Raw genomic sequence first — 22,118 nt, forward strand, 5'->3', positions numbered from 1 at the left:
ACATGGTGTGATTACACAAAATATGGTCAGCTAAATTCACAGTGGATATTAACTCCAACATCCAGATGTTTAAATGAAAAACCAACAAGGAGTTTTACACCAGGACCATCTGTAGTGCTGACCTGACACTGCAGGTGGGGAAAAGCTGCTGGCTTTGAAAGCGTCTGAATTTCCATCTCTAGCAATTAAAACTGCAGTTATTCCAAATACAAACATGGATTCTGTGAAGCACAAACATTGGAAACTTTTAACTAACACTCTGGCACTCGGGATAAACCATATGCATGCACAAACAAACAATGCACAAAACACAAACTTATCCAACAGATTGAGAGTTGGCAAACTTCCCAAAGCTTCTGCTCGACAAATCTGAATATGATGATAACTGGCGACCGGGAAGCATTTGCTTCTTGAAAGGAAAATGTGAACATTCAGCTGTATTTCCAAAAAAGATACAAGCATAAATGTATTATCCATCTTGTGCATAAAATTAACAAGCTGTGCCTCATTTTGACATTCACAATCTAATGATTAAGGTGAGAAGTTGCGATGTAAGCGGTAAATTTAGCGCTGGATCATTTTTTGTGCATTGTGCCTCCGGCTTCGGCTCTTAATGAATTAGATGTGTGAAACTTTTCAAGAGGCGTCTTCCATTTCACACACACACTTCATTAACCTGTAGTTCATTCATTATTGCTGTGGGTGTGGAGGAAAGTAGCAGCCCCAGATATAATTGTGTTATTGGGGTTGTAGGGCTGTAGCTAATTACTGGCTGAGAACACAACATAGGCACTTAGACATCAGTCTGATGGAACAAACCACAATGGTTTTTGACAAGCGCTGTCCTCCCTGGAGTTTCAGGAGAAGACATGATAGCACAGCGATTCATGACTCATAACAGAATCACATCATCTCCATAGCATGGAAGATGACACAGGGACACTGAAATAAGTCGACAAGTTAACTACAGCTCAAGTGAAAGACCAAATCTGACAGCAACCAGCTAAAACAGGGGGGGTGTTTGAGAAGAAGTCAAAATTTGGAATTCATTTGATCGAGAAATCCTCAGCAATTTGTTGTGGTGACAGAGCTGCTGCAACATAGCGGTTATGCTAACATGCATGGAGTAACCTGGCTATGAGCCTGACAGCTGTTAAGGTCTTATTTGAGTTAAGCCGTTTGCACAAGCCTTTGATACACTGAGACTGGGTCTTGCTTTTGACAGAAGATTGATGTAAACCTGTAACGTCCTGTCCACAAATACAAAGGCAGAGTCAAGTCAAGCCAGTTTTGTTGATATAACCAACAGCAAGTTGGCTGCAAACTTCAAATAAAGAAAAACTTAATATCTTACAAACAAAACAACATTAAAATGGAAAAAGAATAGGAAAAACCTCAAGTTGAGCAATGGAAGAGGAGACAGCAAGAGAATATTATGAAATAACTAAATTAAAAGATTACATAAATACAAAGTAAAATATGATATACAGTACTTAATACTCTGTATAATGTTAATATGTTAATGTTTAGCAGATATAATGTTTACCATGTTCACCAGTTGAGTGTTACATGTCATTGGTTGTGCAGGTATGCCACTAAAACTTGTCCAAAGTATTGGAAAATTTGACCTGATGATCTGATGATTTTGATCAGATGGAAAATTAAAGGGTCATCGATGGGAACATGAACGCTGTACCACATTTCACAGAAACCTATCCAACAGTTGTTGGATAGGTTTCTGTGACATTTCACTTAAAACCACAAACACTGACCTCATGATCTTCACAGTCAGTAGAATTCATCCTCTGGGGGCCATATTTTAAGGCGCTCCACATAGCAGCTGGTGAGATATTTCAGTTCAGACCAAAGTGGTGGACCAACTGACCAACACCCAACATTTCCACTCGTAGAGCCACACCACTATCTTAGACAATAACGTCACCTGCAGCCACTTTCTCTAACAGTTTTTAGAACCAGATCTTAACCAATATATTCAAAGCTATGAAGCTAAATAATGTTGAGATTACACAAGTAACAAGGTTGTCTGCAAATATAGTCTCTGACAGCACAAATGGAGAATGCAAGGCATTCAAAAGGCCGTGTCCTCAAGATTCCTATTCAAATTCATAATCAATGTTCAGTAACTTCAAGTTCAATGAAAGTAGCGAGCAAAAGACCAGCTGGGACGTCATGGTACAAATGCAGCTGCATTTTGTCTAAACTGTGCTTAAGAGTCTTTAAATTAGTCTTAGTTCTTTTCACCCTATTCATGTAAAAACTGAAGTAAATGACCTGACATGAAGAGCACTTATCCCACAAGTCAGAGGGAGCTAAAACATTGTCTCCTGGCCTCCCTTATCTTCTGGCCAACACAATGTCTGACTCATTGCAGCTCTGAAAACTCCACATTTGGAGCTCATGAAAAGGACGAGACATCCACAGCAGCATATTTCCTCACAATCAAAGCTTTACAAAGGAAGAAAAGGAGAGCGCAGACGCTGGAGAGTTATCCTCATGAATATCTGGCAGGGTTTTTTCTTTCTTTATCCTCCTGTCGACAGCTTGTCTGATTCTTATAAAACCCATCCTTCACTCATGTCTGTCTTTCATTGAATTGGCTGGAGATATCTTCTCCACTCGTTGACCTTGAGAAACAAACTAAGAGAGTTTTCAGCTCCTCACAAATTTCAAGAGTGAATCATTCAACTTTAGCCAAATCTTTATTTTTTTCTTTCAACATTAACCAGAAATAAATGGGAAATCATGAAAAAGGAAGATGTACAAACTGTATGTGTCTTTGTCTGAAAACCCCGACGCAAAGCCCACCAGAAAGATTCTGGTGTCGAGAAGCCAGGCTAGACTCCGAGGCTGACTAGTTTATTTTCTCTCTGCCATTTTTATCTCTCTGTTCACATGCTGTTCAGTGTCCATTTATCCGTGGTGAGGGCTTCTCCTTGGCAGGAACGATCACTTTCAACAACAGTCCCCGCGAATCAGAGCGACGTGTCACATCGTTCCAGTGACAACTAACGACTACCAATGTATCTGGGCAAGCTGCCAGTGTGCTGGCCTAGGAACAGCTGGGGGGGGGAGCTAGACAGGAGATGGTGGAGGTGGGGGCCGTATGCTCCAAGGAGACAGAGGTTTAGCTCACATGTGGCAGCACTAAAACCTCACATCACATCTCCTCAGTCAACAAAGTCCCTAACATATCATGTGCCGAGAGATTGAATCAATCTGCTTTGAGAGGCTGACTGTATGTCTGGAGGACAGGAGTCTGACAGATTGGGGGGCAGCAGAGACACGGGGGTCATCTGATTCATCCAACAGTCAAGCCCTCTTTTCCTCTCCACCCAGCACTCATTGGTATTCCCAAGGTCAGGCGGGTCATCAAAACTTTACTTTGCATGTATGTTTTTTGGCACTAAAATCCAGAGTAAAACACACTATCCCCATAAATAAACACTAATTGGTGGCTAATTTTCTTAGTTCTTGCCTGGTTGATTCATTGCCTCTGGGCTAGTATGAATTATTCATACAAGAGTGGCAAAACAGCTTTATGTAGAGACCTACAAGGCACCGCATTCATTATGCTATCATGCCGAGTAATTCCAGGCACTGACGGCTGGTATTAGAATAATATGCATATTGGGTATTCTTTTTTCACCCGGGGCAATGGCAGGCGGTAATAGCGCTTCTGTTGGCAGGGACTGAGAGGGATACAGCACCCCTCATGGCTGACAAAACCCCCTTGTTTTGACAGAGGATTGAGCGAGGCGGGGAACGAGTGTTTCGGCTCTGCCCTCGTGGAGAGAGGATTAAGCTGTGTGGCCGTGCTGCCGGGTGGCGCAGGGAGTTGGTAGGCTATGTTATCATGTCAATTCTCCCTCCCGTGGCACCGCGGATCCGCACTGCCCCCGTGACTCCAAAAGAAGCACCTGGCCTGGCCACGGGGAGCTCATCAGGCTCGGTGTTCCCCCACAGGAGCAGGGCTGCATCGCACCTTCTGCAGAATCCCAAGTCTGGCTGACTGGAGAAGAAGGACAATTCAAAGACATATATGCTGTGAGGCTACAGGTTCTGTTTGTGTTCCGGAATAAGCTTTCCGTCCCCGCTTTAGATCCCAATGATTTTTCTGCATTCAAGTTTACGGCGACAGCGGCAGAGTGGGGGGCGACGAGTCGGACGAGAGATGGTGAAACAGAAATGTCAGTTCGGAGCAGGGTGAGGCTCTTAAATGGCAGCAGGCGCCTGGCAGAGGTATCCGTCTTCCCAAGTGTTCCCTGTCTCCGCAGATCTGTCTCTGCGCCGGAGATACCTTGCCTCCGGAGGCAAACGCCATGTCCTCGGGCTATAGTAACATTAGCGTGAGGAGAACATGCAGGAAACACCGGTGGGCCACAGCTGGTTTTCTCTGCCCTGTTGACTTCACAGACAGGAGAAGGAGCTTCACAATAAGAGTTTTTTTAATGTAAAAATCAATTAACTTGACCTGAAATCACAAAATCAATGCTACTGAGCAGCTAAGGCCATATAAGAGTAAGCGGCACACTTCTTAGTGTGTCACATTTTACAAGCATCGTTTGTACAAAGTGGCAGATTCTCAAAATTGCAAACCAATTTCACTATCTTATTAACCAAAGTTGGTTTTAGGAGTGAAAACAACGCCTGCTGACAGAGTAGCAGTCTCCAAAAATTGCTGATTGAGTTGAAAAGCTGTATTACTGTACAACCCCCCCCTCAGTGAAAGCAGTACGCAGCAAGTAGAAAAAATATAGGATTTCTGCTGCCTGTTTGTCATGCCTGGTATCATTTAGGAGACCTCTGGTCAATTTGTCATTGTTTTGTTGGCACCAAAAATCCCTTGTGATCTGTCTTAGAGAGCATGCAAGTTTGGAGAAATTACTGTATTTCAAGTGTTTTCCTCATTATGCTGAGTATCAGAGTGTGTGCTGCCACATATTAAGGGGCATTAACATCATGCATGTCCACTGGGGTGGAATTGAGCCTGTCTCCGGACCCAAAGTGGGAGACATTCTACATGATATTCATTTCAAGAAATTAGACAAGCCACAGCTCGGGGTCAGGTGATTGGCCTCTGACTTGCAACAAATGTGCTGTCAGGCTGTTATCAAACTAGTTGTAACGAGACACAACGTGTGTCCACAACAGTTCTCTAAGTATTTTTGAGTCAAGAACACAAATGAGGAAGGACGACATTTCACAGCTAAGACATTTTTCCTGGAAAATCATGCCTGTAAGACAGCTGCTGTTGACTTTCTCCTATGAGATCTAATAGTGTAGATATATTAAACATTTAAGCAAATCTCAACATATTCCCAAGTAAATTGAAAAGATGTTTAAAAAACTTATTAACGGGCAAAGGATAATATTCCTCCTGGAATTAGGGATTGACAGAATTGGAGCAACTCAGGCGAAACATTAATTAAGCGCAGGGTTTGAACGTTCAACCACTGCAGCCAGCGGATTGTCTGGCATCCAGTCCAACATCATCGCAAGAGGCCTTGATGCAGGCCTAATGCACACATCGAAAATGTCAATGCATATCTTCATGATGATTACATATTGCGCACATTTTAAGAAACATCAGTGATGCAAGACCAAACTATTCAGACAGCTCAATCTTTATTCTCTGAGGGCAAATTTTACAAGCCATGACAGACAGTCACTGCTAGAGTACAACAGTAATGAAAAATTGTGATGGAATCTAGATAAGAGTGATATCATAAATCCAGAGGCAGAAACCAAAGGTGAATTTTCAGAGTAAATGTCAACTCCTCCCACAGGAGGATAAGCCTCTATGCCTCGCCACTGTCACTGCTCCAGCATGTGTGCTAGTGTATTAGTATGAGATAAGGCGTGCACATCCGAGGGCGTCCTATTTCATTTCTGAAAATAGTACCCTTTTACAAGTGTGCTAGATGAACTTCCACCTCAACAAGCTACTTATAACAATTAGAATGAAATTTCAAAAATTGTCTTCTTCCACAATTCCAGATAATAGTCCAATGAGCACACAAAACAGCGTGACCCCCTCCGCTGACCCTCTTTGTTGCAGGGAAATTGCCTCTAATGACATGCTGTAGCACTGACACATTAAAAAGATTTCTCTTACAGCTCTGCCAATTGACACGTCTTCAGAAAAATTCTCCACATGCAATAAATATGGTAACCCACTGTACCAGAGTGGAGCAAAAATCCATTTTTGCCCACAGCAATAATCTTGCATCACTCACTCTAAATCATACTGTAGTACCTTGATGCAATATGACAACTACACAGGATTTTGAATAGACTTTGGAGGATGAAATAACCTAATTTTTACAGGATGGATTTGGGGGGGGTGGGGGGGGCGGCAGCGTGTTTAAGAAATTTGCACTGCTGGGGTTGCAGCAGTACACTCGGGCATAGGAAATTAGGAGTCGTCAAAGTAAAACACATAATTATCTTGGAGAAAATGAATGTGCATTAATGCATTAACAAAAATTAATAAGACTAATCCTAATCTACCTCTTTTTGAGTCAGGTGCTCCTGGAAAAAAGGTGGACAATCTTTGGGGATTTCTTCAATTAAAAGTGTGACACTAAAGCTCAGACCTGGTTATTGTAAGTCGGGCCCCATCTTCGTTTCATCTTCGAGCCAAAAATCACATATTTTTCTGTTGTCAGTGCCGAGGCAGGCACTAATTACAACTCATACATAATCTTTTATGTAAATGTTTTCGCCTTCTTTGATCTCCCCATGTAGTTGACGAGAGCCAGATCACAGACTTGGGCTAGATCTGTCACTTGAGTCAGAAGGAGAGAAGCGAAGTGGAAGGAAATCTGATTTGTTGTGGTGTTTGTCGGCCCATGAGCACAGAGGATATTTGATCAGGTCATTTCATGTTGGGCTCTAAAACAACGCTGTCAAACCACCCAGATCTTTCATCCTGATCTTATGGGACAAACAAGCTTAGCCTCAGATGTGAACCAGCGAAGATAGAGGATAGACAGGGATTTGAACACCTTTTAGTCTCAGGATTAATCTTTCTTAAGCTGCAACACACTCGCTTCTTCACACAGTTCTTTAACTTAATGGAATACTGGCTATATGTTAGAGACAGTTATTTTTCATAATGAACTTTTAAATGGCTTATATAATTCTAAATTTCAATGACAGATAATGATTGGTGCTGGAAATAAATGGGGCGAGCAGCGGCCATCAGTATCAGTATGAGACCGGCTGAGCAATACAACTCAAACTGTACCTCATTAGCTATTACTCAAACATAACACTGGAGTAGGCCCCCGTGGAGTGGTCATTTCTGAGGCTTAATCACTGCCGGGGGCATGACAGATAGAGGCCAAGTGTATGTTACTCCTCCTACCGACATAGAAAGGTCAGCTCTGACACCCCGGAAAGAGCCCTGAAGCTCTGGTGGACATAAGGAAGCCAAACTGGTTTACTGTGAGGCTGAAGCGTCGGACAGCCAGCTCAGGGCAAGGCAGGAAGAACTACAGACGACCTCTGGCACTGCCATGTGGTCCGAGTTTAAAGTGTTGCTTAACCGAAGCTACAATAACAACAACATATTGTTAACTCACTTCCTTACCCATTGTGGTGTCTAAGTGTGCAGATTTGATATTTGGGTTTGAGATATCTTTGAAATTAACAAAACAGTCCCAACTGTTGACAGCAAAATCTATGGATTGGCCTTGACATCCATCCATCCCATTAATCAAAACCAACACTTCCTGCATGGCTAGTGAGAAAGTGTGTTTTTTATAAAGTGGCACAAGTCGCAATTATTAGTGCTAAAGTTAATGCTAATCATAAATGCTAAAACATATTGTAACAGTAGCACAGGTATGCAGGCGAGTAGTCCTCTACGATGGAATGGAGGCTGGAATTTAACTTTAAAATTGTAATTCTCCATGTTTCCTATGACATTTTTTAACGTTCAAATCAAATTCCTGTCGAAGTTATGTCCCGGCTGCCTGTCATGTTTCACTCAGAAATATGTCACGATATGAAAGGCAGATACTCTCAAAATTTCATCTGGACTTTAAATAACATCCATTTTACCACTAAAACAGAGTCAAGTGGTGAAACCCTTGAATGCATATTTAGAGTTTAATTTTTTGTTGATAATAGAAGGAATGAGGGAGTTTTTTCTTTGAAAAATGGTCTCACTTTAAGGTCTATGAGCTTTTGTTACGAGAACAACTCACTTGGTTATGTTACTTTAACGCATGTTGATCTGTTATAAAAGCCGAAGAATAAAAGGAGCCAAGGTTCATTCCAGCCAAACCTAGCTCTCTGAAAGTGAGAGCAGAAGAGAAAAACTTGACAAGGTAGAATGAAAAGGACGAGATTGAAGAGGAAAACTCTGCTCGGTAGAAAACTGGTTTCTGGGGCTATCTTTGGTCCGCCAGCAGGGAGCTTTGCATTTGCAGGATTTTGATAAGAAGAGTGTAGGTGTTCTCTCCTTCTGTGTGTTCTACAAATGAACATGACGGGCTTAATTCACTGGTGTGAGGGCCGGACCCGCTGTCCTCTCCTTTCGTCCTGCCAGTCTGGTTGCTGCCTCTCTCATTCCCTCACGCCATGGTGTCACCAATTAGCCAGGGCCCAGGTTTCATTACGGCATCAGCGCTGCTGCCTGCCGCCTTCTGTCACATCCTGATAATAAGCTTGAGATGGGTCCGCTACCTGACACACAGGGACGCGCAGGGAAACACAGCACATACACAGCTCACAGACACAAGATACCAACGCTGGCCGTGCACGACGACACACTTCCAAGTGCACACTTGTGGAAAGTGTCCACTGTCAGAGACGCACACACTATAAACACAGCCCATGTGTTTATGTGCACAAACGCCTACACACACACATGCTTGGACACAGTAGATCTGTCAACGCCTGAGCGTCTTTTGTTCAGATAATTATAGAAAGGAAGGCTGAATGATGAAATGCAGAATGAAAGGAAGAGGGGGAAAACTGGAGGAATATTTAGAGTGTTGATCTCAAACCAAAGTCGTGGCAGCGATGGCATTGTTACGCATAAAACAACGACATAAAATATGACACCAAACAAGCATACACCAGAAACAAGCTATCTGAAAACTCCAGGAGTTTATCAGCAGCAGTGTTTGCACTACGTTTACAGGCATCACTTGAAAATCTCCTATACTAGTGCCAAACGATATCTTATAAGTTTTGGTACCAGTATCAAAATGATGTGCACAAGCTTCTTTTGACCTTGGAGACGGCAGTTGAGTAAACAATGTTAGCATGGATGAGAAGTCCTCGTAAAAAAAAATGGAAATTTCAACATCTACAATTCAATGACAACTGAGCAAACTCTGCAGATGAAGACCATATGATATGATCAAATGCACACAAACAGCTAAATGAACATCGCTGTGAGACTTTTCTCATCTGGCGAAATGTTGATTTAAATCAGGGAGGATATGATCAAAGAATAAGTAACAAGGTAATGAATTTGACCTGAAACTCGATGTCACCTCGGCACCTGGTTTTCAAAGCTCGGTGCAGCAAACACTTTTCTGTGTGTGCCAAAAAAGTATTGAGGTTCGATACCCAGCCTTAATTATGTTCAAACTTTTCTCAGTATTTCTGAGTCCAGTCACACAGCAGCTTAGTGTACACTGAAATGGGCTTCCTCTGTACATTTCTGTCATTCCAGCCACGGCAGTGCTATTCTGACAGTTCGGAGAAAGCACAGCTGAGCTGATGCCAGGGTGAGGTTTTCCCCAGGGAAAGGAACCTGGTGGGTTGAAGGGGGTAGATTTTCAGACACACAGGTGCTGTTGAATATTAGTCTCACGGCAAGACGTCTGGGCTCAGGGGAGTGAATTATTCATCCTCTGAGACCAGCCTGTGTGCCTCTGCCTCACCAGGCTACTGCAAGCTTGATCTGCAATGTTTGATGCTACTGCAACTTCCCGGCCACTAAATAAGGCAGGGCTGCTCCACAAATGAGCCACACTGCTCTGTCCAAGGGAGGCATGGGTGATGTGTCAAAATCCAACAATTTCAATACTTAATTCTGCTCATGTTCATAGTTCAGTTGAGTTTTCTCTACCGCTTGCCTAAAAGAAATCATCTGCAGCGACATTCTGTCCATTAATGCCACTAATGTATTACAAGGCTAATTAATAAGAAAAACACTGTCAGTATGGTGCCATTCATGACTGTAGACATTAAATTATTGAATTAATAAATGTTTTAGTGAAGTCATGAGGCTGAGATGGACACGAGTGTGTTGAATATAAGATCTGGCATTGAAATTTTTACAATGCAGAGTGTTATACATACTAAGAAAACAGTGCCTGCTGTCAAAGGGAACACATGCTAATTGTTAAATTCCTTGCAGCATTATTTTTTACATGATTTGCAGAAAGAAATGGCAAACTAAAGATAAAGATACACTGGCCAAAACCATGATAAGCAATAGAAAATAAAGTAGACAAAGAAATATTTAAAGTTAGTGGTGCTGTCTTGCTTTGTTTCTTTTGATGACTGTTAGCTAGCAACACGCTAACCAAAAGCTAAAATGCTCTCCTTGCATTGCAATCCTAAACACTTACACAATTTTTAGGAATGGCAAATTAAAATTAGAAGTACAGTAATCAATGTCATGACAAGCTACAGAAAATAAGGCAGACAAAGAAATATTTAGATTTGAAGTTAATAGTGAAAGGCTCTTGTTTGTCTTGCTTTCTGTCTCTTTTGATAACTGTCAGCTAGCAACACGCTAACCAGCAGCTAGCACACTTTCCTTCCTGAATACATAACAATTCTAAGCAGTTACACAATTTGTAGGACAAAAATGGCGGATTAAATTTAGGAGTACAGTCATCAATGTCATGACAAGCAATAGAAAATTAAGCAGAAAATGAAATGTCTAGGTTTAGTAGTTATAGGCTCCTTTGTTTTTTTCACCTTTGTTCTTTTTCTTTTAATGTGTTTCAGCTAGCATTACGCTAACTGAGAGCTAATAAATGCAATTAATTTTAACCATATAGAGAATTTGTAGGAAGGAGCACAGCAGCCAGCAACATGAGAAGCAGAATATAATAAGATGAAGACATATTTAGATCTGGTTTAACAATGCGGTGAAAAAACAAGGTTTTGGTGTGAATCCACTTGTTCGGATTTTTTTTCTTGTCTCTTGTCTCTTTTTATAAACGTCTCTACTGCTTACCTTCAGCTGGGATCTTATTAGGAATAATGCCCCATTTAGAGATGTGGGAATGGCAACAGGGAAATCCTCAGTTAGCCTTGGGACTTGCTCAAAGACTTTGTAGGACAGGGGAAAGATGTGTTTGCATTTTAGCTTCAGCAGTGGGTAATGATATTCACATTACAAAAAAATATTCACATGAGTGTTCAGAGCCTTTTAGTTGTAGCTCTTGAGGCTACAGAGCGCAGAAAGACAACTGGATAAGCCTGCTTTAAAAGTACAAATCCAACAAAATAAGACTGTTTCACTGTAATTGTTTCTAAGAAATATAACAAACACGTTAATTATGTTCTACCTTGTTTAAGCAGAGTGCTATTCATCATGACATGTGAAGCTGAGGCAGTGGGACTGATAATAACCGACTGATGCGAGAGGCTTTCCACATTAATTACTCCTTTTGCCCTGATACCAATACTTCTCGAGACATCGCATCCAACTGAATTTATCCTCCTGGCCGGCAGCGTACTATCATTACAATCAACTTGTCAGATTTTCACCGGTTTGTTTATTCAGATGTGCATGATTCCAAAAACATGTATTTTCAACTTTGTTTCCGTTTGCAATGCTGAGCAGCACCCACACTTCTAATGACTCCTGTGCCCTGTAATTTCTTTAGCGTGGCAAACTCTGATTACAGGGTGGGAGTCAAGCTTCAAGCCACGCATCATCTTTTCTAGTTATTGTTTTGTGTTTGCTCTGTCTTTAACACAGGCCCCGCAGCTGTGTGTCTCAATAGCCGTGTCGATGAAGCAGTGTTTAACACCAAAAGTGATTTAGTACAGCAGCTTGCTGCAGCACAGCCCATGGCTACTGATTTTCAATGCATCGTCTGCTCAGGCACGCTGGTAAATTAAACAAGGAACATGTTAAAAACTGAGCTGACATCGGTGGAGCTGACTGATCGTCCTTAATAGTGGACTGTCCCTCAGCTAGCCAACTTGTCCCCAGAAGAGCTATTAAGGCACTTGTCTCATGTCAGATTTCAGTGAGTTAACAGACTGTCAGAGGGACAAGCACAAGTGAGAATTTATATCACGATAAGAGCTTTGCCACATGGTTAAAAACAAAAATGGTGATTGGCACTGAAGGAAAACGCCACTGCATAATTCCATTCCCGCAAGCTACATCCAGTTTAGGGGCATAAAGGGGTCTGTCAAATTATCAACCTCACTTTCAGAATGTTCAGCAAGAGACATCTTTTCTCAAACATGTTTCCCTGTGCTTCTCGAAGCATGGAGACCCCCCCCCCAGGCTCCAACAGCTCCGGAGTGACCACCCTGCGAGGTGTGGAGCGTACAGTAATGGCATTAAACCTCCCCCCGGGGAATTGGTCACGCGGAGGTTCGAGCTTCGGGCCAATACAAAAGAGACCCATTTGAAAAGGAGCCAAACCCAGCCTGAGGAGGTCAGAGGGCTGTTTACAGAACAACAGTCTCTTATCGGCCGTATGCTTCCCTGAGGAGTCTCCACCACAAACAGATAACAGCCTCCAAATAGGCACCAGAGTGTGACCGATAGGAGTATAATCAGGTACATTCTGCTTTGGGAGGAAGAAGTGGAGGATAAGGGTGGATAATAGTGCACTCGACTGTTAGTGGTGAGATCATATGCTAGAGGGACACGGATGCAGTAAAACATACAGTGGGTAAATAAAAGTTGTAACATGTCCTCTCAAAAGGCCATGAAAACGTATATGAAAGTTTTTTCACATCCTAATAACCGTTATTCAACAAGAACACTGAGGGCTAATTCATCCTCGGGGATCGCTTCATTATTGAACAGTTAAATGGTCAATAGGTTCAGCCAAGGCAGCTTTTAGCACAAGGGCAAATAGACAGTGTAAAAGCCAATGCAAATAGCTGGCACTCAAACAAGGCCTAATGCATTAATGACTGCATGACGCGCACTAATGTGACGGCAACAGATTCAGACTGACAGTAATGGAGAATTTTGCCCCTGGTTATACTCATAAGGCCTGGATGGGGAGAGGAGGGGGAGGGATGTACACCTGCCTTCTGCCTGAGCCTTGACAGAAGCCTAATAAATAACAGGAGACAAGGTGAAACAGCAGCAGCGGCCCCCTCCTCCACCTACACTACCACCAGTCGCGTGAAGAGCATCAAGCCTACGAGGACAGCTTTTTGGCACGAAACAGAGTCTCCTCCAAGTTAGCAAGTGCTCTTGTCCCGTGGAGGAGGCAACTTGAGTTATTCATGAAATTACAGAAGAAACTTTGCACCATCTCGACTATGTGACTCCTGCGTCAAAGCTGCGGAGGGAGGTTTGTTTGACAGACTTGAAATGAAGCCTCCGGCTTCAGGTCGAGCCTTTATGCTCACCTGAGCCAAATATCAAAGTGTGCTCTATCAGAATCAATTTCAGTCCACATAATGATTGAACAGCAGGTTTTCAAGATAAGAGAGGAGAGCGCCGGGGTCGGGGTCAATTCAATCTGAGTGTAAAACCATCGCTGCAGCTGCCAGTCGTTGGTCACTGATACAGATTTAATTCTCAAGATTCATTTTTTTCATTTTTGACTAGCGGTGAGCTGACATCCACCCTGGCATGCAAACGGGAGGCCTACAAATCAAATGAGTCGACACACTGTAATGTCCTGATTTAAACTGCTTCTCCCACTCCTCCCCATTCCCCTCCTCCTTCTCATCACCATTAATAACAATTGAGACCCTTGGAGCATTAATTAGTGAAATCTTCCCGAGTGCCTGGACTCTCTGAGCCACCTACAACGAACGCAGACTTCTGTAAACATGATCCGCTGCATAGTAAGTTGTTTTTCTACCGAGGTTTTTTTTTTTTTTAGACATGGTGATGAGATCACAGAATTGTTCGAGCATGCCTTAGACACACAAACACTTTCTCTCGCTTCTTACAAACACTCGCATCCCTGTCTCTCACTCTCTCTTCATTAGGCAGCCCCTGTGCCGGCCTGTGTGCGATTCATTAGCTTTTATCCTCTTCATTTGAAGAAGGAGCTGTGTATAATTAGAGCAGCTCTGTTTGTCCAGCATCCTTCACACAGCCACATCTCAAGGCCAATTATCATTCCGCTGCACAGCTCCCAGATAACATAGCCACATCAGCCGCCACGAGAATGAACTTCAAACTATTACGGCCTCTCAAGAATGTAAATAAAATCACTTGCAAATCAACAGCTAATGACTGAATGTGGAGTGGCACTCCAGGGATATGAAGATGATGATCATGTTGGGAGACTTGGCGTTCGAAGATTTTACTCACTTTCTTCTGCTTGAAAGTGCCTGTGATAGGCCAACACTTAGCCAATTTCCACACTTGGAGTGCAGTCTGTGAGCGCTTGGATTGTCACATATTTGTTGTTGTGTTGGCTTTGTACTCCAGCACTTTGACCTTACAGCCATTGATTCATTTCAAAGTGCTCTCAGCTTTAATTTAAGCTTTGAGCCTTGAATTGGGCTTTAATTCCAGTGCGGGAGTCACAGCAGTTTCATACAAAGTCCCTCAATCTGAGGACAGTGCAGCACAACAGCGATCCTAAACATACAGTGAAAGCTCCCAAAGAGCTTTTTATGGTCAGCTGTGGAATGTTATTGACCAGCCAGGTCAGTCATCTGACTCAGCCCAAATTATCATGTGCCTCACTCGCTGAGGACCAGACTGGAGGTGAGAGGAGAGTCAGCTGATGTCTGGGGGTCATTGCTTGGAGAGGATTCAACACCAAAATATTAAAAATGATAGAAAAAAAAAACTTTCCTCAGGCGCCCTGAGGCAGAGCAAGGAGAAGAGTTATATTAAAGTCTTACTGAGTTCATATTTAGTGATCCCCTTTTTGCAGTCTGAAATCACGTCAATGTGTTTTTTAAACATATTGTTAATAGTAGTATATCAGTGAAAGGAAGAAAGATCTGCGGGGAAATATCAGAAATGCTCCCTTTCGTCACAGCCGTCTGGAGGAGGCCTGTCTGCGATTGACTGGCAGTAAACATTGAAGTAAACAAACTTGCACCGTAGCTACAAGTCATGGGCAGATGTGCTGTTAGCAGTGGTATTAAGGAGCGAGGACCACACCAGCGTCTGACCAGGGTGAAGTGATATTTGCAGGTAATTTTCACGCTGTTAAAGTGCTGCAGGTGACCAGCCAGCTTATTATGTAAATTTTCCCCAGTGAGTGTTTGTTTGGTGGCTCGTCCAACAAGCAAAGGTGCAGGACAAGATGCTTGTTAATGTTTGTAAGTTCGAGGGAGATGTTAGCTGGAATCTAAAATGACAAATCTTCAACAGCACCTTTGCATTGGCTTTGTATTTGAAGCATTAAATACAGTTTTATTTAAGATCATGTTAACATATCAATTTTCCTTCTGTGTCCTTAAATTAGACTTCCATTTGTGGCCTCTTCATCTGATGAAGATTTAAACACCTCCATGTTAAAGCTGCGAGTCGGGACTTAAGTCACTTTAAATCCGATGTTGTTGTACAGAGACTGCACAACAACAACTGTGCCACTGTGCGAACAGACCACCTTTTCATTTCCTTCTTAAGCCACCCTATACTACCACTATTGTTTTTTTTTTTAAGTTTATTTTTACATAACTGACATTGAAAAACTGTAATAATATGAAGAAAATGAGAACATCCTTGATTTTGATCCTTAAAGGAAACAAAACTTTCATGAATTAATGTGTTGAGACACCTGACAAACAGGCTAATGTCCCATTTAAAGTGCAACAAACTGTGTCAGTAACAAAAGTTTGAACAGGACAGATTTTTTTCCCACTTCAACCTCTGTGCCAGCTGTGCTACCTGCTGCCTAAATTGAGGAAAAGTCCGCCCTTGGTTACTCGTGCACTCCTGTGCATCATCAATCTGTGATCTTAAGGGTGTCTCATGAGTTATTTTGTGATGAAGGGTTGTTTACTTCTTTTCATGTGTCAACTATTCCTCAACCTTCCTTTTCTACTAGTTCAGCTACTGATTCTCGACATTTCCAAGAATGCCTCGTGGCAACTTCCGGAGAACAGATGCTGACTTTTCCCAATGAAACAAAGCTGAATAACATGTCAAGCTGTGTGCCCTTTACTCAGACTGCAACGTGTTTTGTTATTCTGATATAATAAGTCTCATGAGGATAATAAAATATTAGGTATCTTCCTCTTAAATGATGGCTGATCTCCGGAAAAAATGTTCCTGATCTTTGATTTTGAGGGACTGACACCAGAGTATTCGCAGTTTGCGCAATCGGTTGAAATTCCTACATAGTTTTTTAGAAGCACTTGAAGATAGTCATCACTAAAGCATCATGCAAGAGAGTTGATACTGAAGTTTAAGATGTGTTGATTAATTCACAAAGTCAACTCATGCAACATGCAAGAAAATATTCCACTTTAGAAGATGCTGTTGCACGCACTGAGCAGCACTGTGAATTGTTTTTTTCGGCAGTCTACAGCTAGCTAATGTTAACTGGTAACTATGAAAAGCACTCGTCTGACGGTTCCTTTATTTGTGATGCATTTGTACAGACACATGACAAAGGCAGCCTGCTAAACTTGGCCAGCTTGTGCTGCATCCACAGTTCCTGCAGGAAATGAAAGCTTAGCTGCGATGTCACAGCTTGTTAGGAGAGCCTGACCTCCGACTGGACTGCTACTATCACAGACCGTATAAAACATTAACAGTCTCTGTGACGTCACCCGTAGCTTTCTGAAGAGCCATTGAGAAGCTCAGCTGTCGCCATCTTGGCAGCGCCTGACTCCGTCAAACTCCCGGCTAATCCAAAAATGGGCGAAGAGGTGGAGTGTGGGTGGAGCTGAGGCGGGACCAATTAAGCTTGGTTGCTGAAACCTTAAAAACGTAACATAATTTAAATGAGTGAGTTGTATATAAGTTCACCCCCTGCACATTTGCCATGAACGGGGAAATTCGCTACAGAGACCAAAACTGTTTTTATACCAGACCGTCGACATGGTTATTCCTGCTGTAAAGTTGCCATCTTAATATGGGGGTCTATGGGGATTGACTGCTTTTGGAGCCAGCCTCAAGTGGCCATTTGAGGAACTGCAGGTTTGTTAAAACTTCTGCACTGGTTTAATTTTTCAGCCACGAGTCTGATGTTTGGTTGACTGCCGCCTGATATTCTCAACACGACGTAAGTATTCATAAAGCCAAACTTTTGATCGTGTGGTCAGTTACAGTTGACTAATGTACAGTGTGCAAACTAACCATAGGAACAGTGTTTACATAACAATCAAAATAAACCTTAACCGAGCACGAGTAGGCATGCACGCTTCATGAGTGCACGCTGCACTCTGTTTAGGGTGTCATTTTCCTTTAGGTATTGCAGTGTTATTTGTTATTGGGTGTAAAGCTTAGATGCACTGATACTGACAGACCTGATACCATGTAGAATAGGGTACTGAAATCCTATAAGACAGTGGGCAGTGTTTTTATATGTCACACATACTGTAGAGTTACTGTGCATTAGATTAGACCTCTCTACTAGTGAAAAATAGATAAAAGTCCTGTCAGTCTAGACACTTCAAACAAACTCTCCAAGTTTATACAGCACCACTTAATACTGTAAATTCTTAAAGTTTAGTTTTTAAAGTGTCACCCTCCCCGTGTCTACCTGCCGTGATCAGTCTTAAGACAGCCCTGCTGACAAACTCAGCAGACCCCTTTCAAGGAAGCCACACATGTACCCGCAGTGTTTGAACAGCTTCAGTAAATCCATGTCTTTGCACCGCCTTCATTATCATCATAATATAAGTGTCTGAAAAGCAAAGTTACAGAAGAATGTAGACACCTCACTTTCTGCTTTGTACTATCATCAATCACCATAGAGCTTTTTTTTTTCTCCTCTAACATTGGTTGAAGCCATCAAAAAAAAAAAAAAAAAAAAATCACATGCATATTTAATTTCATTCTCCACTGGCTCACACAAAGGAAACTGCCACCCTTCAGGACACCTTTCGGAAAAGTCTCTATTAAATCTGAGTCAGCTGGGAGAAGAAGAAAAAAAGGGGGGAAAAAAAGAAACATTTCATGAGTGAAAAACTATCTAAATTATTGCCAGACTTCAAATGAAGTGCTGTTTATCTTCCCGAGCAGCCAATGTGTTGTTTTACTCCTTAGTCACAGCTTGGATGGCAATCAGGATCGGTCAACCAGGACACTATCAGCAGCAGTCACTCTGCAATGACAAACTACAGCTCCACTCTCCGAGCACGGGCATTATTCTCAACGCACGGCTCACCCCTATCAGAAAACGAGGCAGGTTTTATGGCTGCTGGAAAAGGTGGTAAACATAACAAAGCGCACAGCTCCCTGGAATTTAATGTGCTCGGTCAAAAGACAGAGTATAGATATCAAAGGGCAGGCCTTCTAGAAAAAAATGGCTGTCCTCATAATGTAGAAAACAGAAGCGCCGGCCATACACAACAAGTGATTTATAGTGTTGTTTTTTTTTGTTTGCTTTCTCTCTGAAGCTAGAGCATCCAGTGGGCATTGTGAATGCAACAGGGAGGAGGGAAAAAACAAGACAAAAAGAGCAGTTCATCTCTCCCATGCCACTGAGAGCAGACATCCACGTGCATAAACAAGTTCACAAAGGAGGGAGATGAAACTGATACTGTGTGATCCTGATTATGGAGCCCTTTCCTTTTTTAAGCTTAAATTAAAAGACTTGCAAAGGACTGTGGTCTGTGATCGAATTGAGGCTGCACAGTCACACAGCTCTGATAGTGTGCACTGAAGGAGACTCTGGTTACCTCAGTGATCTAATTATCACATGAGCTGTTATCACATACTCTCCATAACGAATGTCTCCAGCCGCATGCACGGGCTCATATTTAGCCTCTACCTCTCCATCCGTGTGTGGCTAATCCGTCACCTAGCCAGAGAGAGGAACACACATCCAATTGATTTCCTCCTGGTTTACATATTTACACACACACTCATGCAATTAGGAGCACATTTATCGATGGTTTCGGCACCGCTGGGAGCCCTGCAGTGGAGCCCACTTCAATAAATCTCCCAGTCCTGAAGTTGCCAACGGGCAAGACTGATGAACCTCACACAAAAATGGACTGGGAATACTTTGAGCTTCAGGATAAGAGAGTTCTCGCTCACTAAAATTGAACCCTGGCGTTCATGCTTAAAACTATTTATTCATAATAAAACTTTACCTCTAAATATGACAGTTCTGCCCTGTAAGAAGAGCACTTTAAAGAAAGAGGGGACACGTGAATAAAAGAAAAAAATATATATATAACTTAGTTAGCAGCTAAGTTGTTTTTATCAAATCAGAGCTGGGATCAAACTGAAGTCTGGCCACAACACACACACAAATACTTTCCAAAGTGCATCTGAATCCTGATCTATGTGTCTGACTCGTGGTATCCACACTGAGCAGCTTGACTTCATCATCTGGGTATCATATTATATGTGTACCATGCTGCCCCCAACAGGCTCTGTGGAAAATGCATCAGCCGTCTGGTTGAATCCCAAAGCATTCAGCTGTAACTGAAGCCACACACCCCACTACAACTTCACCTCACACATCGCTTCCTCGGAGCCAGAGCAGGATGCAAAATCAAACACAGTCAGATGTGGCGCCAGATTATTCCACGTTTTTATGAAGTTTTTAAAGGCAGCTCTGATTGTATTGGCAGTATGGCTCGCCTTCAGACTGGACAGTCATTGTCTGTGCATTGATTGGCATGAATATAGGCTAATGTGCCTTTTTTCCACATAGATAATCCCAGTGTGGAGACAGCAGAAATGACCTCTTTACGGGCTAAATGAGACTCTGAATGTTAAGTCCCTTTAGGCAATCTACGGCCATTTACACGGTGGAAGTCTGCACTATTATTTCAGCAATTCTAATAGCTCAAATCACTATCTGCTACTAATCCCTGAAGTTTTTCTCTTCACAAAGCTTTCAATGGACTTACTGCAAATGAAGTTGCCCATGAATATCATTAATGTGAGCAGGAGTGCTGTGTTGGTATCTGCATGGAGGAAGTTTGCATCAACAATCAGTCAGCGAAACAACAAATCCATTCAATGTGAAGGGAGACTCCAAAGAGACAGGGCAAAGCACAACACTTTGCAGAGGCATTCAGATGCACATCTGAAAGCTGAGGGCATGAAGGCAAACTGAGGGAGAAATGACAGGTTGGTTCACTTTTCACCAGTTAACTGAATCAAAACAGATTTCTGCACAGAGAGCTCCACAAACATACAAAGGGGGGTTTCTGAACTACCCATTCTGTTTGTGTGGGGCGCTTCACATAATGAAAAAAGGAAAACAAACACATCAAAAATATCATATATAATCTACAGCAGAGGTGTATGACATGTGGAATTTGATATTATGGATAGAAGTTGAACTGTCTTTGCATTTAAGATGAAAAACACCTGGGGTGAAAGGAACCAAACATAACTAACACTAAGCATTTTAGGCTCGTTTGAGTGACCGCATCCTCTGTCTAGAGGGTCACTGGGACGCTATAAATGAAGTTCACATGGAGTTCAGGGTGAAATAATGACAGTAGGTCTCGTGTGGCTTATCGCCTCGCCGTATTCAACCCACGGCGCGCATGCAGTGGCACTTTGCTGCGTGAATCCCTTGAGGTTAATCACATTAGACAGCAACTTATCAAGATAAAGTTAGACACAAACAATGAACTGCTTAAACTCGCGTAAATGGTGGCGCTGGACGCGGCGGAGTCGCTCCGGCGGCCGCAGCGCACCTGCTCGTCGCGCACAGCGGCACAAAAGGTGAGGACAACCGAGTGATGAGTGCTCGCGCCCAAACTGGGACATTCTGGTTCTTGTAGAAACAGATGAATGTTGTAAAATCATTTTCCCACAGAATGCCAACACTCCACAACTTACACGAGTTTCGCGCTGCCGCATATGCACGAATTACAGCCACATACAGCATACACATACAGCCTTAAAATTGCGACTAAACTATCAGACAAAACAGTGGGCAAACTGAGTTTAAGTGCCTTTCCGCTGCACTTCGTCTCCCGGCTGTGGCATCACACAGGACTGCGCATTTGTTCTGTCCGTGCAAACATCTCCAGGTAATCCTCCTTACCTTTAAAAACTTCCCCTCGGACGGACAACAGCAGGGTTATGGCAGCAAACAAGCAATTGATAACTTTATCCATGTCGACAGCGCCGTCGCAGCGTTAACCCCCAGCCGCGGGGTTAACTGGCAACTCTTGTGTCTGGATTGCAACTTGAATCCTATCTATACTTTTAGGACTGTTAAATCTCTGAGTGTCTTCGCCCTGCCCTCCGTCCCTTGGCGTGCTGTCGGGCTGTATGAGGACACTGTCGCCGACACGGCTGCTCCTTGCCGGCTTGCTCCACACTTGGAGGAGGAATGTGTGAGTGAGTCCTGATTCCTGAATTACGCGTGGATTGAGTGGTCCGGCAGCTCCGGGAGAGCGGCGGCTGTGCGCGCAGAGTCTGGCCGGTAGAGGGCGTGCGTGAGTCCCGCCTGTGTGCGGAGGTGTCCCCTCCTCCTGCCGCCCTACGTGACTGTTGACGTTTGTTCGGACCAGGTGTGAACAATAGAGTGAGTGGAGGTGAAGTGGTGCAGTTAACCTGCCGCTCCAGTCAGCCATCATTCATTTAAGGTCACAATCAAATTAACTGATTCAATTAATAGTCAGTGACATTGTGAATGATCTCGTGAGGACACATTTTGCTCTTTAATCTTGTATTTTGTTGACATTGGTTTTATCTAATATTCTGCAAAATTTATTTCCTTTAAATACATTTTTTCTTTTCTTATGACCTTATTCAAACCCAATACATGGAAAAGTGACACGAT

At 42.8% G+C, this 22,118-nt stretch overlaps 1 protein-coding gene across 7 annotated transcripts in view; it reads right to left on the bottom strand.

Annotated features, from left to right (window-relative positions):
• Positions 1 to 21,709, bottom strand: part of LOC139338505 (receptor-type tyrosine-protein phosphatase mu-like) — a 149,986-nt gene extending 128,277 nt beyond the window's left edge. For all 7 annotated transcript variants that reach the window (XM_070973567.1, XM_070973564.1, XM_070973566.1 and 4 more), the window contains exon 1: positions 21,375 to 21,709. In XM_070973567.1, coding sequence (XP_070829668.1) covers positions 21,375 to 21,447 — 73 coding nt within the window. In that variant the 5' untranslated portion in view covers positions 21,448 to 21,709. The remainder of the gene's footprint in view (positions 1 to 21,374) is intronic.
• Between the last annotated feature and the right edge of the window lie 409 nt (positions 21,710 to 22,118).

The sequence above is a fragment of the Chaetodon trifascialis genome, chromosome 11 (assembly GCF_039877785.1).
Source record: "Chaetodon trifascialis isolate fChaTrf1 chromosome 11, fChaTrf1.hap1, whole genome shotgun sequence".
In the NCBI taxonomy this organism is placed as follows: domain Eukaryota; kingdom Metazoa; phylum Chordata; class Actinopteri; order Chaetodontiformes; family Chaetodontidae; genus Chaetodon; species Chaetodon trifascialis.